At 46.3% G+C, this 15,580-nt stretch overlaps 1 protein-coding gene across 1 annotated transcript; it reads right to left on the bottom strand.

Annotated features, from left to right (window-relative positions):
* Positions 1–713: 713 nt before the first annotated feature.
* On the bottom strand, positions 714–7,119 carry CCDC195 (coiled-coil domain containing 195). Its single transcript, XM_064666525.1, has 3 exons — positions 6,560–7,119; positions 4,886–5,147; positions 714–2,042 (listed from the first exon to the last, which is right to left on the bottom strand). The coding sequence occupies exons 1-3, from the start codon at positions 6,822–6,824 to the stop codon at positions 1,910–1,912; spliced, it is 660 nt and encodes a 219-aa protein (XP_064522595.1). The 5' UTR covers positions 6,825–7,119; the 3' UTR covers positions 714–1,909.
* Between the last annotated feature and the right edge of the window lie 8,461 nt (positions 7,120–15,580).

The following is a 15,580-nucleotide window of genomic DNA, read 5'->3' as shown; positions in this document are numbered from 1 at the left end:
TGCTATTTGTCAATGACTACTTTGATTCCTGTCCCTCTTTTCCTTTCCATCTTTTCTGTTCTTTTTTCCCCTTTAAGTATACAAAAGTTAAAGACCATTACACCTCTAATAAATGTCCAATGAGTCTAATTTCTTGACCATACACAAAGTTGTATCTGTTTGTGCAACATCAGCACCCCCCTACCTCTGACATTGTCACATGCTTACTAGTATGCATTCTTAGTGTCAGTCACCTACAGTGAACTGACGTAGAAAGTGTGGGAAAAGACAATTCCCAGTATTGCTTCATGGAAGCTGAGGCTCAGAAAAATTAAGAGTTGAAACTTTTGAAAGTTGTCTAAAGCATATGGATTCTAAAATCACATTAAATCTGGTGTTCAAACATTATTTGTCAAAAACTTGGGTACCTAAAGGTCCAGGGGCCAGATTTTCAAAGACTGTTTGTTACTTTGCTAAGTGAAATCAACTGGATTTAGGTGCTTAACTGAACACATATGCTGTATCTCATTCCTGACAATGATGTTTTCTTTAAAACATTTAGAAAACGCTGCCCTGTAATGCCTCCTAAAATGGGCTGTTAAGTAAACTTTCCAAACTGGAACCTCGTTTACTGGAAGTCATTAATTCGTTACATCTGATATTACAATGCAACTCTCTATGGACCCAAGCTGAACATAAAAATACACAAATAAAATAGCAGTGAAATTGAAATGACTACTTCAGTGGTGAGAATATATTAAAAGTGTACTTGAATATACAAAACATGATGAATTTCAAAATGAAAAAAAGGAACACAGGTTTTTATACAAATATACAACTTCATGGAAAATCTAGAAGGGATTTTTTTCCCACCAGGTCTCTGCTTTCACTTTAGGAAACTGAAGAGTTTAAGATCAGACAATGAGATGAAAATCTTCCATAAAGTTATCAGTACAAACATCTACTCTTCATGCGTTCTCTATACAAAATTCAATCATCAGTTCCCTCTGTACATAAAGAAATAGCAATGTGCAGTATTTTGATTCCATAAATACTTGTAATCAAAATAAAATGGGACACTATCTTTACTCATATGACTAAAACTAACAAGCACTGTTCATTTTTTACAAGCTATCTCTAGTTCTCTGTCACATATATTTTGCACCTGTTTCCTGAATTTCTGCTAGTGATTTTTGATCCGAGCTGTGCTGAGAAGGCATTCCCGAAAAATTCTGATACTCACAATTCTTCCTATTTTGGCTTGGTGTACAGCCTTTAGTCTCCATCTGGGTAAACACACCAAGCCAGAAAGAGATTTGTAGTCACATTTTCATACTGATAGGTACTTAATGCTCCCCTGTGCTCCCTTAGAGGTGAACCTCAAATGAACATGAACAGTCATTGCCAAGGTTTGCAGAAATTCAGGGTGACATTAACTGACTCTCTAATGCTTTCTTAAATTTGCTTATTAGTACTGTGAAGTTTGAAAGTTATACCTACAGAGAATACCTCACAGGCTGCTTAGTAGCTCTTACTTTGTCATTTGCATCAAATACTTTCCTGTCCACGGAACCAGCAAACACAAGCAGTGACAAAGATTATGATTTTTGCGGCAAACACATCAAAACCAGCTTCAACAGCCTGTTTACATCAGTCCTGAGGTAAGGGGTCCTTGAAATGTGTTGCTCAGAAGCACTGTGTGGAGGTACCTTTGCTTTGTGTGGCTTCATCACAGTGTATGGGCTTCCAGCCGACTTTGCCACGGCTTCCATTTCCATGCTGAATGTCGGGCTGTGACCTGAAACACAGGCTGGGCGATGCTCTGTGGGCGTCCTGCCAAAGCGTTTTGCAATAGAGGAACCTGACACACAGCTGTCATTTAAGGCCAGTTTATCTCAGGGAATCAATAGCCCTTTAAAAATTCACTGGCTCACATATCGTTTTCAGCGATGGTCATCAGAGGTTTTGTGCTCTGATTTTCCGGGCTTTTGAGGGAACTTTGCTTTTCAGCACATGGTGACATATCCATTGGTAAGAGGAAAGTGACAGCCTTGACTTTACCCCTGGAGAAAAAAATGAAAAAGCATTATGAGGATTGCAAATGTATAAAACATGCAAAGAAAGTTAAAAAAAAACCTCCAAGCAACCCAGCAAGCAAAAGCTAAATGCTTTCAGCCCTTGCGTGCTGCATGGAGGCAGGATTTCATGCCATTCACAGGCTTCCCAAAGCACAGTGCTGCCTGCCTGTCTGCTGGAAGCATTCGCTTTCTTCCATGGAGTCTCACATCTGTCTATCAGTGCCCAATGTGTGTGTGCAAAGCTGTGTGCACACAGAACCCCGAGGGTGCACATGCACCCCCATGGACCCGGGGGGTTCCTCTAGTGGCTTGATGTTTATATGCATCAGCACCCAGCTACTGCCAGCAGGTGTGAGAACAGTGGTTTCCAAGTGTGCACATGGTAAATTACACCAGAGGCAGAAACATCTTCCTTTATGTGTCCCAAAACAGGTTGGTTTGGCATGTAAATTGGTTCAGTTTTGCAGAGCTTTGGTTGTCGTTCTGATTGTCCTCTGTGATGCTTGTCAGCTCACTCAGGCGCTCATGGAGCACAAGGAAGGAAAATTATGACAATATTGAAATATTTAGGGATGGTTACAGGGCAGAGGACCTTCATGATTTCCTTGCCCCTTCTCCCCTGAGACCTGTCTCACTGGAAGGTGAAACCACCAAACTTGAACACCCCAGTGGTGACATTTGTACCAAACAGGCCTTGTACCTTTTGTGATTTTACTATAATAGCCCTGAAAACAGTTCTCATCTTCTCTAATCCTACATTCAAATATTTAACGGTTTTTATTTATGAAACACAAGCAGGAATCCCTTGGTATAAATAATGCTTTGGCATATAGGAATTAAAATATTTTAAACATGCAAATTAGTGATGATTTGTTAGCAGTGCTGTTATTACTTGGATGCAACTGCACTGTATATAAATTCAAGTTGATACTTCTACAGAGTTAATTTTAAAGCAAAAAAATTCAGCATCGAATACAGGATTATAGCCTTGGAGCAAAATGTGAGAAAGCTACAAGAAGAATAGGAAAACCTGACATGAAGCAGCATGCTGGGAAGCAAAAATGTCATCCCTGTAAAAAATTAACCTTAATAAGCTTGCTGAACTCATTGCTAGAAATTATCCTACTAGTGAAAAGCTAACTAAGATTGGTGTCTGTGTTAGACCTGGGTATATAATGGAAGCATCCACCACTAAGATTAAAAAAGATATTAGATTTTTTTTGGTGTAAGAAACACAGAGTTCGTGCTTCAGGATATTACGCAGCCTACTGAGGGCATTTGGTAAAAAGCTCCTTCTGTAGCTGTTTCTTCTCCTAAAGCAGCCAGCAGTGAGAGGACATGAGTCACGGTGCCAAACTCATTGCTGTTCAGCCTGGCAAGGCAGCTCTAATGGTGGAGATAAAATCGTCAGCACCGTCCCGTGGCCGCGGGGTAACCGGTAGGTCCCCAGGCAGTAGATGTAACAGATCTGTGCTGCTATTTGGATTGCTTTGAGAGCTCCTTCCCTTTATGAGCAAGCAGCAGGATTTGCCGTTGCCATTCTGCTCCTGCACACTGACCCTGTGTTTCCCACCACACACGCCTTCCACGTGAGCTGGCTCAAGGGCAAAGCTCTCAGAGCGTCCATGTGCACAGTCTTGAGTTTCCCTGAGCCCAGTGGAGCATATGCAGAAATCCAGAGCTACAGGGTCATGGTGCTTTTGAAAATGATATGAGTTCACTGCCAGGGACTAAATTTAGGTGTCTAAATGCTGTAAAACATCTGACCCTGAAATGTCCTTAACTAGAGAACCCAGGTGCCTCTGGAAGCTTGGTCTCATTGTCCCTTGCAGCCTCTCAGAGAGGAGCTGGGCTCCGAGCTGCCTTTGCACAGGGAGTGCAAGGGGCTGGGCACTGGTCTTCTCTGGGGACATATTGTTGAAGGGGGTACAGAATAAAAGCTGTTGTGGTGGGCCATGTGGACAGATACAACCACACAGGTGACACAACCCACTGCAAGTGTACAGCCCATGAGGGTGGCCACTGGAGCCCTTCCCCAGGGCATGCAAAGGCAGACCCATGGATTTCTCCCTGCTCAGACACATGCTTTGAGGCCATCTGGATTATATGGCTTTTGAACACAGCATGGTCAGGCTAAACCCAGGAACTGACATGGATTCCCAGGGTGGACAGATCAGCACCAGGAGGTGACTCAGCTATCATATCTCACAGTCTCATTACTGCTGCTACTAGCCTTGGTTGTTGTCCTGTGTTGGAAATCTTCTCATCAATGATCAGAGGAGCTCAGGGCTTGTCCAGCAGCCCTCTCACTTAATTTAGAAGCCGTCTTGAGACTACTTTTCTCAAAGCTGGAGGCATTAACTTGTAATGCTTCAGTTACAGGGGAGATACAATACAGTACATCTAATTCCATGGGCCATAGTAATCACACTTGCAAAGGCATAGTTCAGAGTTCCCTGGTATCTCCATGCTTTTTTCCCAAGTTTAAAAATCCCTTTCAAGCTTAGCTTGTCAGAACATCACATCAATCTGCAAAATTCTGCCTGGCTTTAACAGTGTAAAGATTTCAACCCTTTTCTCTCTCCCTTAGCCTCTCCTTTCTATAGCAAATTTAACCTGCTACCACTGCCAAATTTCATAAATTGCAAGGAGGAGCCGGACAACTTCCCCCAAAGAAGGCTCCAGTCTGCTCAATGTACATTGAGTCTGTACATGCAGTCTGCCCATATACATTTAAACAAAGATTTTGCTGACAACAAACTAAGACCCAGAGCAATGTCCATATATGTTGTTAGAGCTGTGATGCTGTGAAGGCAAACCAAGCCTACCTGCACCTATAGACGTGCTCCTGAAACAGCTTCATGTTGCTGGAGTGGCTGTAGGAGGGGCAGCTGGACGGTGATTTTTCAAGCCCTTTCTCCTCTTCCCTGATGAGCTGTGCTGCAGCAGGAGAGGCTGGTGGCCAGGCACTGCCTGGCACCTCTGGGAGCCCATTGCTTGAAGGCTTCCTGCTGGCCCTGTGGGACCTGGCACTGGAAGGAGCAGGAGCTGGTGAGGTGGGGGGGTAGCGTCTCACAGTCATGGCAGTATCTGAGAAACAGAGGAAAAAGCAGAGCTGGAAACAGTAATTCAGATATCCTCAATATATTTTTGGAGAATGACTTTTTACATTGGGAGATAGTGACAGAACAAGGGGAACAGTTTTAAACTAAAAGAGGGGACATTTAGATTGAATACTAGGAGGAAATTCTTTACTGTGAGGGTGGTGAGACACTGGAAGAGGTTGCCCAGGGAAGTTGTGGATGCCCCATCCCTGAAAGTGTTCAAGGCCAGGTTGCATGAGTCTTTGAGGAACCTTGTCTAGTGTAAGGTGTCCTTGCCCATAGAGGGGAGTTGGAACTGGATGATCCTTAAGGTCCCTGCCAACCCCAAATATTTTACCATTCTATTTTGAATCACTTTCTTTGGGCTCAAAAAAGCTTTGTATGTGGAGAGGCAGAGAAGGCCAGACAGCCCCTTTGGGTCTCACTCTTTCCCCACTCTTCAGAAGGCAGCTGAAGAGGAAGAGCTGCAGCTTTCCCACTTGCCAGAACTCCAGACTGCTATTCCCAAACTGATGACATCTATGGCCACCAGCAGCCCCGGTTTAAGAGGCCTTCAGGTTGGTAACCTGGCCACTGGGTCAGGGGGCTTGGGAACAGCCACCTGGCTTCACATCAATCCACTAGTGCTGTTCAGCCTCTCATTTTATTCATTCACACAGATTTGTCTCTGTGAAAACTTGTGGGGCCATTTCTCCGATACTTCTCACCAAACAACATTTTGCTTAAATTCCTGATTCATTAAATCCTCCAGAACTCACAGCTAGACTTCTCTAACTGAGAAATATTTCTGTTTTTCTCCTCTGATAAAACTGTGAAGAGTGTGTATTCCTGTATATTGGCCCCTCTCTGTCTCAGCCAGAACTAACTGTGTTATCTGCAAAACTAAACTGCACATCTGGCATGATGTATGCAGACAACTCATCATTATTTGTTATTATTACTAGCATTTTTCTCATCTTTTACTAAGGCAAGAGAGGTTATGGCATGGTTACAACTGCTGGCCCTTTTCTGCCTGGAGCAGAGAGGGGACAGGCATGGTCAGGATTGTCCATGCCTGTGAAAACCCAAAGCAGTAAGTCAAATTCTCCTTAAACAAAGAAAAACTGAACTCCTTGAGTTGGATCCTTTGTTTGAGCAGCAGTAAAATACTCCACTAAGCTCAGCTTGGGGGATGCAGGTAGCACCCTAAAAAGACCACAGAGCAAGACACCCAGTTATGGTGGGTTGAGGTGCGAGCACAGAAGGCGGCCAGAGCACTTTCACAGAGCTGATCAGACAGACAACCAGCAGCTCACCCCTCACTCCCTGCAGACATGTAACAGCCAGGCTGGGAGATCCTGCATGGGCAGCACTCACGGGTGCCATGGACAGCCCCAGACAGCCCCGACTCGTTGGTACCTGTCTGCTCCTTTGGCGCTGGAGCAGGACTGGCTGGGACGGCTCCCTGCAGAGATGCTGGAGAGCCAGCAGGTCCTTCTTCATCCCTGGCGAGGCTCCTCACATCACTCTTCCCACCTCCTCTCGCTGCCTCTCTCTCCGGTGGCACAGCTCTCTTCCCGCAGACCTGCAGCTCTCCCTTTAGGGCCCTGTTTTCCCTCTCCAGCTTGTTGATTTGGGAACGCATCTTGCGGATGACCTGGAGGAGGTGTGCATTGCCCTCCATGGTCCCACGCCACGCAGAAGGCTTCCTGCTCTCCCGCAAAGTGCCTGCCCTGCAGACAGGCAGGCAGGCAGACCCTGCCCTTAAATCCTCTGGACAATGGGAGTCCCTCCCCGCATGCCCAGCATGGGCCAGATCTGAGCGCTGAGAGGGCTGGACCGAGTTGTCAGGTTACTGAGAGAGGGCTCATGATTTATTCATTCGGGGGCTCGAGTTTCAGAGCAGCGCTGGCCTCTTACACCCCGCACAAATCACTGTCAACGCGGTATTGATGCACCATCGGAAAACCCGCCCGCCCCCTCGCTTGCCTCGGGCTTTGGTCTTCTCCTCATGGACCAAGGAGGACAGAGCCCATTTCCTTTGGTTTATCTAAAAAGGCCAGTGATCGTCTCCACGGAACAGAGGGAGGGTTGCCCTTTGTGGGGCAGTGATTCCTCTCTCCTTTAACACAGGGTAAATTACTCTTTTTCGCTCTTTGCATCTGGAAAAGAATTAGCAATTTCTCACAGGAATATTAAATTTCCAAATGAAAGCTGATATAGTGCAAGACCCCCACTATTAACAACATATGCCAACAGTGGTGATGGACAAGCAGGTGCACTAAAACTCTCCTGGAAGGCTGCAGCAGAGCCCAGGCCCTTTCTGGGCACTGAGGGAGGCTCAGTGGAGTGGAGCACCTGCACCAGCATCCCAGGAGTGTAACAAGAGACAGATCAGGCATGATTCTTGCATTAGAAAGAGAAACACAATCCTCTGTGCTTCTCTCATCACCTAGTCCCTAAAGCCATCTTTCTGCTGGCAATAAAATGCAAAAACATGTGGAACATTCTTCCCACTCCCCAAAACTTACTTCAAAATACAAAACTGAGAATGCCAGAAAGTCAGCGGGAAAATAATTTAACACACCTTTTGCTTTGAGGATATTCCCAATACCTCAACAGTGACTCAAGAATATTTTAAAGGGAAGAAAAGACCTTTCAGCTGTGTGCACTTCCCCGCTCTGCTGCTGAAGGCTGGGGGAGGAAAGAAAAACTGCTGTGAGATGCTTTAAAAAAGAGATGACTCAGTTTTATTTTTTCCAGAGGGTGTGCCAGAAGGGCTATCATGAGGAAGCCATTGGGTCTATGAGGAAGTGCTGCTGCCCAGCAGCTACTGGGATGTTGGGAAGAAACTGCTGGAATTGAGAGAAAACCAGAGATGAGAGTGAGGGGCTCTGCCCTGGGGTATATGTCCCCAGGTGGGTAATGCTCCCTTTTTGGAGCAGCATCCTCAAAAAGTGCTTCATAAGGACAAAGTGGTTCCTGCAGGTCATGCTGTGCTCCCTCCCCTGCTGACCCACATGCTGTGCCTAACAAGGACAGGTGGGACTTGCTGTACAACCTGCAGGAATACTCACCTATGCTGATTTTTCCAGTGACACAGGCACAAGGCTGGGGATCAGGAGCCACGAGAGTTGCCGGTCACCTCCTGGGACCCTCTCCAGAGGGCTCTGCATAGTTCAGGCTGCCTGCAGAGGGATAAAATGAATGTGAGTTCTCGGGATGCAGATGAAGCCCACAGCACCCATGACCTCTCATGCAATCACTATGCGAGGGAAGGAGCAAATCAGGCCCTGAACATTGTCCTGCCTGCTGCTGGACCGGCATGCCGGGCTGTCTGGGCTTGGCATGCCAGCATTAACCGTGGCAGAGCTCCTGGTGGGACGTGGCAGTCCTTGCTTCAGCCCACCCTGATCACGTCAGCAAGAGGCCTCAGCTTACGCTGAGTTTTTATCTCCCTCCTAGAGAGGTGCATGTTGTTGTGGGCATAACAATATACAGATGGGAAGAAGCAGGCAAAGCTGGGCTTAGAAAAAGTCTTCACCCAGGCTTCAATAACAGTGTGGGTGTCCCTGTGCTGGGGACAATGCGTAGTGACCATTATGGGTCTATTTCTCCAGCAAGTAAATCAGGTACTGGAGCAGTGACAGCACCCAAGTGTAGTTATAATATTGCTGCTGATCCTGCAGCAGGTGGGTTTGGCTGGGCAGGGGACACTTGCCAACTCAGCAATTAGCTTACCCCTACTGTAGCTGAAGACATCTGCTCCTCTGATCCCACACCTGCTGCTCCTCTGGAACTGGAGCAGGCACAGACCTTTTGATATAACAGGAACTTCTGAGGAGATGGCTTGTAATCTTGTACAGCTGCTCCTGCTGCAACTCCTGCCCAGGGATGGATGGGCAGGGGGCCAGATGACTCAGGAGTTTTGGACAAGGGAAACCTGGCAAAGCTACCTTTGTGACTGGGCTGATTGGTGTGTTCCCTGTAAGCAGAAAGAGCTCTGTGAACACAGTCTTGTTTTTGTAAATTCAGCAGGGTCCAAGATGTGTGCTTGCCCTACCAGCTCCCAGGTGCTGCCACTCCATGTGCCACAGGTGGGAAATGTCCTCAATACCTCTTAGCAGTGGCACACTTGCAGGCTGCAGATTTTGGTTGAGTGTATCTTCCCTGTGCCTTTCTGTGCCTACTAAAAACATCTACAGCTGTGTGGTTTTTGCTGTAAAACACTTCAACTTTAAATAATTTAACAGAAAGGCCAATTTCTCACACCTGAACTGCTTCAGCAAATTGTGCATGGTAAGACATGGACCTGGGTAAAATTGTATTCACCCTCAGTCATATCTGAACGTCTCCACTAGAAAGAATAACCAAAGACAGAGTTCCTGGTAGCTGTTGGACTCAAGGAACCCCATAGCAATATCTCTATATGGCTGCTCGTGCATGTGCTCAGTGGACTGTACGAACTGCATACCAAGCAGTACTGCAGCAGAAAACCTGTGAACACAACACAGAAGCCTTCTGGAGCAGCTTCATGCAAAACTGTGGGGAACTCAGCTCTTTATGCTGCCACTGCTTGATATTCTGCAGCTCCCTGCAGAAGGGAAGGGCTGTGCTGAGTGCAGAAGGTACAGTGTGAGAACTGCCATCAGCAGAAAACAGCACCTGCACAGCCACCACCAACAGTGAACAGTTTTTATAATCATCTCACTTACCAAATCTTCTGTCTTGCTCCCCTGAGGTTAGAGAGAAAAAAAAACCAAAAGGACTCATTTCTACTCTAGTGAGATGATTTTTTTTCAATCAAATCACAACACTTTGTCCTTGAAAAATCAACAGCAGGTGTCTGGATACTTTCTATGACATAGTGCAGTGTGTCATGCCTCCCAGTGGCAAGGGAGTCCCTGTGGAAAAAGACAGAGCTAAACCTGACCAACAGAGAGCACAAGTACCAGGCTTCTGCTGCCATAAACATGCACAAAATCAGTGCTGTGACACCCACACTCTGCACTAGTGCAGCAGGGACTGCTGAGGCTGCCCCTTCCCACTACATGTGCTGAGCAGAGCGTGGCTGGGCTGTCACAGACTTTAGTCTTTAGGAGGAGGAGATGGGCAAGATTGAATGTGGCTGAAGGTGGAAAGGCTCTTGTTTTGAATGCATTTCATCTGCAAATGCTCAGCCATGCAAAGAAATGCATCCTTCTTGTGAGGAAAGGATTTGACAGAACAGATTTTGCAGCACAAATGGGAAATGTTCTAATAATTGGATAAACAGCTCAGCTTCCAAAGTTTGCTGGTCATGTCTGTGTTTAATAGTTTCCTAATGTGCCCTGGCCATGGACTCTCCAGTGCCCAGCCTGCCTTCACCCAGCCAAGAGGTACATCCCTGTAGGGCCACTGCTCCTTCCTCAGGTCAGTCTGGGCTCCTCCCAGAGCTGAGCTTCCACAGTGAAGGCAGGTACAGAAGCTCATACCAATTTCTGCAGTAGTGCCTCAGGCTTTCACCAAGGCAATCAGCTAATTATGTGCTGACTAGACTCATTCTGGGGCTGTTGGAGCACCCCCAGTTTTAGCTGGGAAAACCTCCCCCTCCTCTGAGCCAGCATTGCTTTGCAGACAAAAGGGGAACCTGGAGGCCCATTTTGGTGCACTCCCACAACTACAAATCCTGAAAAGTATCCATTCTTATTCCGAAAAGTGTGAATTTTGGATCTTACCTATTCCACAGTTGAAATCTGCTATTCCTAAGCCCCTTCTGAAGTTCAAAGGTGAGGTATGCCAGCATCGGGGCACCCATGTGGGAGTGTGCCAGTGCTACCATGCCAACAAGCAGGTGCCTGCCCTCCCTGCTTCAGGGTGTTCCCCAGAACCACAGCCCACCTACACGTAGAAGGAAACTCCTTTTTCACCTGTGTAAAAGGGCTGAGAATTTGCCCTTGTGTGCAGAGCTCTGTAGAAGCACAGAGCAGCATCCACGAAGCCGCCCAAGCCGAGGGCAAGATGCTCCTGTCCTACTGGCATATCCACGGCCTGGGCTGCAGCCAGCCCCACCACCCGCAAGGGAGCCGCCTTCCTGACCAGCCACCCACGTCTCAACAGAGCGTGAACAGCATCTGACTCATGTCACTTCTGTCCAAAGCTGTTTTCTGAGCAAGCTCGGGCAGCAGAATGAAAATTACCCAGTGGATTGGCAGGACGAGCCCAGGAAGGCAATTGCAAGTCTGCATGAATGCTCTGTCCTTGACATTGAAGTGGGAGGAGGGAGTGCAGCAGCACGCCAAGTGGGAGGGAGATATGGGGCACAGGGACATGGGCTGCCTTGGGGGCACAGACATGACCAGCAGCATTTGGAGAAGAAGTGGGGAGTGGTGAGGGCAGACCCCGTGGAAACGCTCATCAGCCTCATGTGGAGCCGAGCATGAGAGCCCACAAACCTGGCTGCTTTCTATGCTTGAATGAGACCTTGCCTCACACTCATGACTAATTAAATGCTCCCTTTCAACCATGTCTGAGCAGTGACTGTTGCTCACAGTGGATGCAGTGAGATAGTTGTGGAGAGCAAGCTGCACAACCTCCCAGAAACAAAACAAGATGGCAAAAATCAGTTATTCGTGTAAAGCATTCTCAGGTTTCAAAATCTCATTAGGTAACAATGGCACAAAGTTATTAATTGGTCTATTAAAAGGTAATTGTTTAACTTGTTAATGTCTATTAAGCACCCTTTTTCTTTTGCAAGGACCATTTGCCTGACTGTGCCTTAACACCCACATGGATGCAGAAAATCCCACACAAGCACTCTTAAAAGAAGCCTCTGCTTGCTTTGGTGCCTGCAGGGAGCCAAGCGCCTGTGCAACACATTTAGCCTCTTGGCTGATGTATACAGCCTCATATCTTATTAGTGCTGCTTTGATTTTGAGCATTGAAGGTTTCTGAAAGGGGTCTGAATTCCAGCAGGGGATGCTCAATACTTTCGAAAAACCAGGCTTAACCTGAACATGGGAAATGGAAACACCGAGATACGTGAGTCATGTCTGAAAACCTTGGCTATGGTTTTGGACTGGGCTGGCAGTGAAGCAAGGCTAGAGAAAAGTTTTAGACTTTTCAGAGGGCACTTCAGGGCTTCTTGTTGCATTTCCAAGGCTCTGGGTCTCTGTCCCTTTAAATGGATCCTCAAGTTAGTATGGAATAATCACAACGAGTCTCTTTTATGCCAGCTCCCTGCAAGCACAACATATGCTACAGAGTACAAAACCGTGCCTCATGCAAGAGAATCTATAAGCTCAGCTGGAGATTTTCATAACGAGGAGCTTGCAACTGGGCCCACAGTCACCTGCACAGAGCTTGTGATGGCTTTCAAATTAAAACAAGCCCTCACTCATGGGAAAGAGCCTTCTGATTACAGAGCAGCCCCAAGCAGAAAATCCAGCCTAAAATTCAAATTATTAATAATTATTTTTTATTCAGTTTTCTTTTCTCAAGCAAAACACACCATATAAAATGTATGTGAGGATATTTGAATCTCTGTAGCTGTATCATGCCATATTTAATCTGTGCAAAAACATCTAAAGCGTGACTCAGAACTATAGGGCATTTGCAGGTCACAAAAAGACATCACAGGGCAAGTAACACCCTCACAGCTGTTCTCCAACAAAAATGAGTGATTACAGTTAACTGAAGCAGCACATGGGGAGCACAGCTCAAAAAGCACACCTGAAATGCAGTTTCTATAAGCTGGGGGGTAATTAATCAGAAAAAATGGAAGCGTGCATTTCTCTGATGCTGTTCAGGGGGAGATGTTCATACTCTGATGCTGTTTACACTGAGAACTTCAAGATGCTTTAGTGAGTAATTAAGAATCACGTGAAGAACTTCAGCAACCTGGACAGAAAAGGCAGTAATTATGATTGCACCTTTGCATTACTGAAAATTTTCCAAGAATACCTGTACGTTGTCAACTTAATGAAAGAGTTACAAGCAACCATGCACATATCCCATGTGGGCTACGACTCCTGAAGGACTGAAGGACACTCATTACTGAAAGACAGACACTCATTACTCTCAATCTCACCTCACTGTGCCTCAGAGATGCTCCTGAAGGCATGGGATGTGGATGGCTGCACAGGATTGATCCCAAACCTCTGTTTGGGATCCCTGCAGGGGCAGCAGCAACTCCTCCCATAGTGCCATGAGCCAGAACTGCTCAGGTATCAATGTTTTTGCATCTTGAGGCTAAACATATGGAATAGATGTACCACTTACTAAACTAGGAGGCTCTCCAAGGTAAGCCCTCTACCATTCTGCCTTAAAGCCACTCTCTTGCCTGACAATCTAGACACTGCAAGAGCCTTCCCCTAACCCTGCTGTTTTCACTTTTACTTTTTCCCTCATCTCCAAATACTCCAACACATGCCTGGGAGGTAGGAAAGTTACTTGCTATTTTCCATAGCTAATGTTTCACCAAGGAACTGTGCTGGACTTTTCTTGAAAAGAAGAATAATCTCATTTCCTCCACCACCTCCCCATTGCCACTCTGCAGACTGCAAACAAAGACATGCTAGAAGGCCCCTTGTGGGAGAGCTGTGGGCACCCAGACTGGGGCCTGCATCCTCTGCTGCTGGCCATGAGCCCACTCTGGTCTCGGTGGCCACCTGGCTTTCCACTCCCTCCAGAGAGGGAACCACAGGGTGAACCCTGTCCTGTCACAGCCTCTGCTCCAAAAATGGTACCGAGTGTCCCTTTCCTTTTTGCTGTACATGCTACCGCCTGCACCAGGAAGAGGGGTTGGTTTAGCAGCCCCCCCTTGCTGGGGTGAGCAGCACTGCCAGGGGCTGCCACAGGGAGGGCACAGCCAGAGGGACCAGCCTCATTTGGAGTAAACCCCAACAAACTCCCGATTTAAGTCATTTTGAAACAAAAGTATCAATTTGGCATTTCCCAAAGTTTCCCCTGCTTTTCCCAACTCAAATTATTCTGTTCAGTTTTAATTAGCAAATAATTTCAGTTGTGTTTTCCAGTAAGAGGGATTCTATGTTTGAAGTACAGGGGAGATGGGACCCAGCCCTGAGGGAGGCAGTGGGAATAGGGCTGTGTGGATGGCCACTGCACAGGGTTTGTAATGAGGCAGGGGCTAATGATCCTGCTGCCTTGTAATCTGAATGTCCCAGACTTTGCAGCTTGGAAAATGCACTGCTCCAGCACATCTGATCTCTGGGAGGTCCTGACCCACTGTCCCTAACTCGGTGCTCACGTTTTGATCTCTCTCATGAGCCGTGTTCTGTGCGGTGCAGGCAGAGTGGCTGTTCCCATCACAGGGCTTACCTGGGAGCCGAAGCCAAGTGTGTGCTCTGCTGCACAGGAGCTGACTCCCTGCATCTTTGCAACCCAAAAAACCCACAGCAGATTTTCTCTCCGCTGTTGCACAGAGTGTGGTCACCAGAGAGGGAGCCCTGCCCCTTCTTGTCAGGATGTATGTACTTGGGGCCACTGCAAAAGCAAAAGAGTCACAAAGAAAAAACCAAAAAAACCCCCTGCCCATTCTGTGCTGTGGCTGCCAGACAGCCAAGGTGCAGGAAAGGAGCAGAAGGAGCAGGAAACCCATGTGGGGCCAAGAGGTCCATGCCAAGTGGTTCCTGCTCAAACAAAAGCAGAGGGGATGCAGTGATGGGGAAGCTGAAGGTTCTTCCTCGTCATGGTTACAGTTCTACATGGGCTTGGCCTTTTGGATTTATTTTATTTATCTCCATACAATTCTCTTAAATAAGAAACATTGTTTGTTTTTTTCTTTTCTTTTTCTACAGCTTTGAATGCTTTCCTCCAAATCCCATTTCTCTGTTCTCATTAAATATTTGATTTTAACATCCTAGGTTCATTTTAACTGCCTAGGTTCAAAGCTCACTTCATGGCTTTAATTTGCTTGTTGTAAATGTGTGGCCTTGATTATTTTTGTGATTATCTAAATATTATGAGAAAAATCTTTTGCATGCATACCAAACTTGTTAAAAATTGGTAAATGCATTCAAATCAATAGCAGATACTTTAAAGATATACTTTGTCTTGAAGATTCACCTTCCCATTACTTACAGCTGACATACTGAGTAGTCAGTTACCAGTTCAAAAAAATGTTCAAACTGAAGTAAAAGGTACTGCAGCCTGGAGTTTCTCAGCACATGTAGAACAACACTTTTCATGCTGAGAGCCAAAAAGCCCCATTTAAAGCTACGTATGGATGTAGTTTCACTTTTTCCCAGATCCAGGCCTGTGGATGGCCAGCACAGGGGCAGTGTGTCAGGATGGTACAGATCATCTCCCATTTCTCATTTGGACATTATACAAAAATAAAGTTTTAAAAAAAATTATTCCTGTTCAGATGAACACTATGTTGCCAATGTAACATCTCTCCAGTGAATGTTAAGATATAATTACCCTGCAAGGAATGATTCC

This window comes from Pseudopipra pipra, chromosome 10 (assembly GCF_036250125.1).
Source record: "Pseudopipra pipra isolate bDixPip1 chromosome 10, bDixPip1.hap1, whole genome shotgun sequence".
Lineage (NCBI taxonomy): Eukaryota > Metazoa > Chordata > Aves > Passeriformes > Pipridae > Pseudopipra > Pseudopipra pipra.
This window is presented reverse-complemented; position numbering and strand designations above follow the sequence as displayed.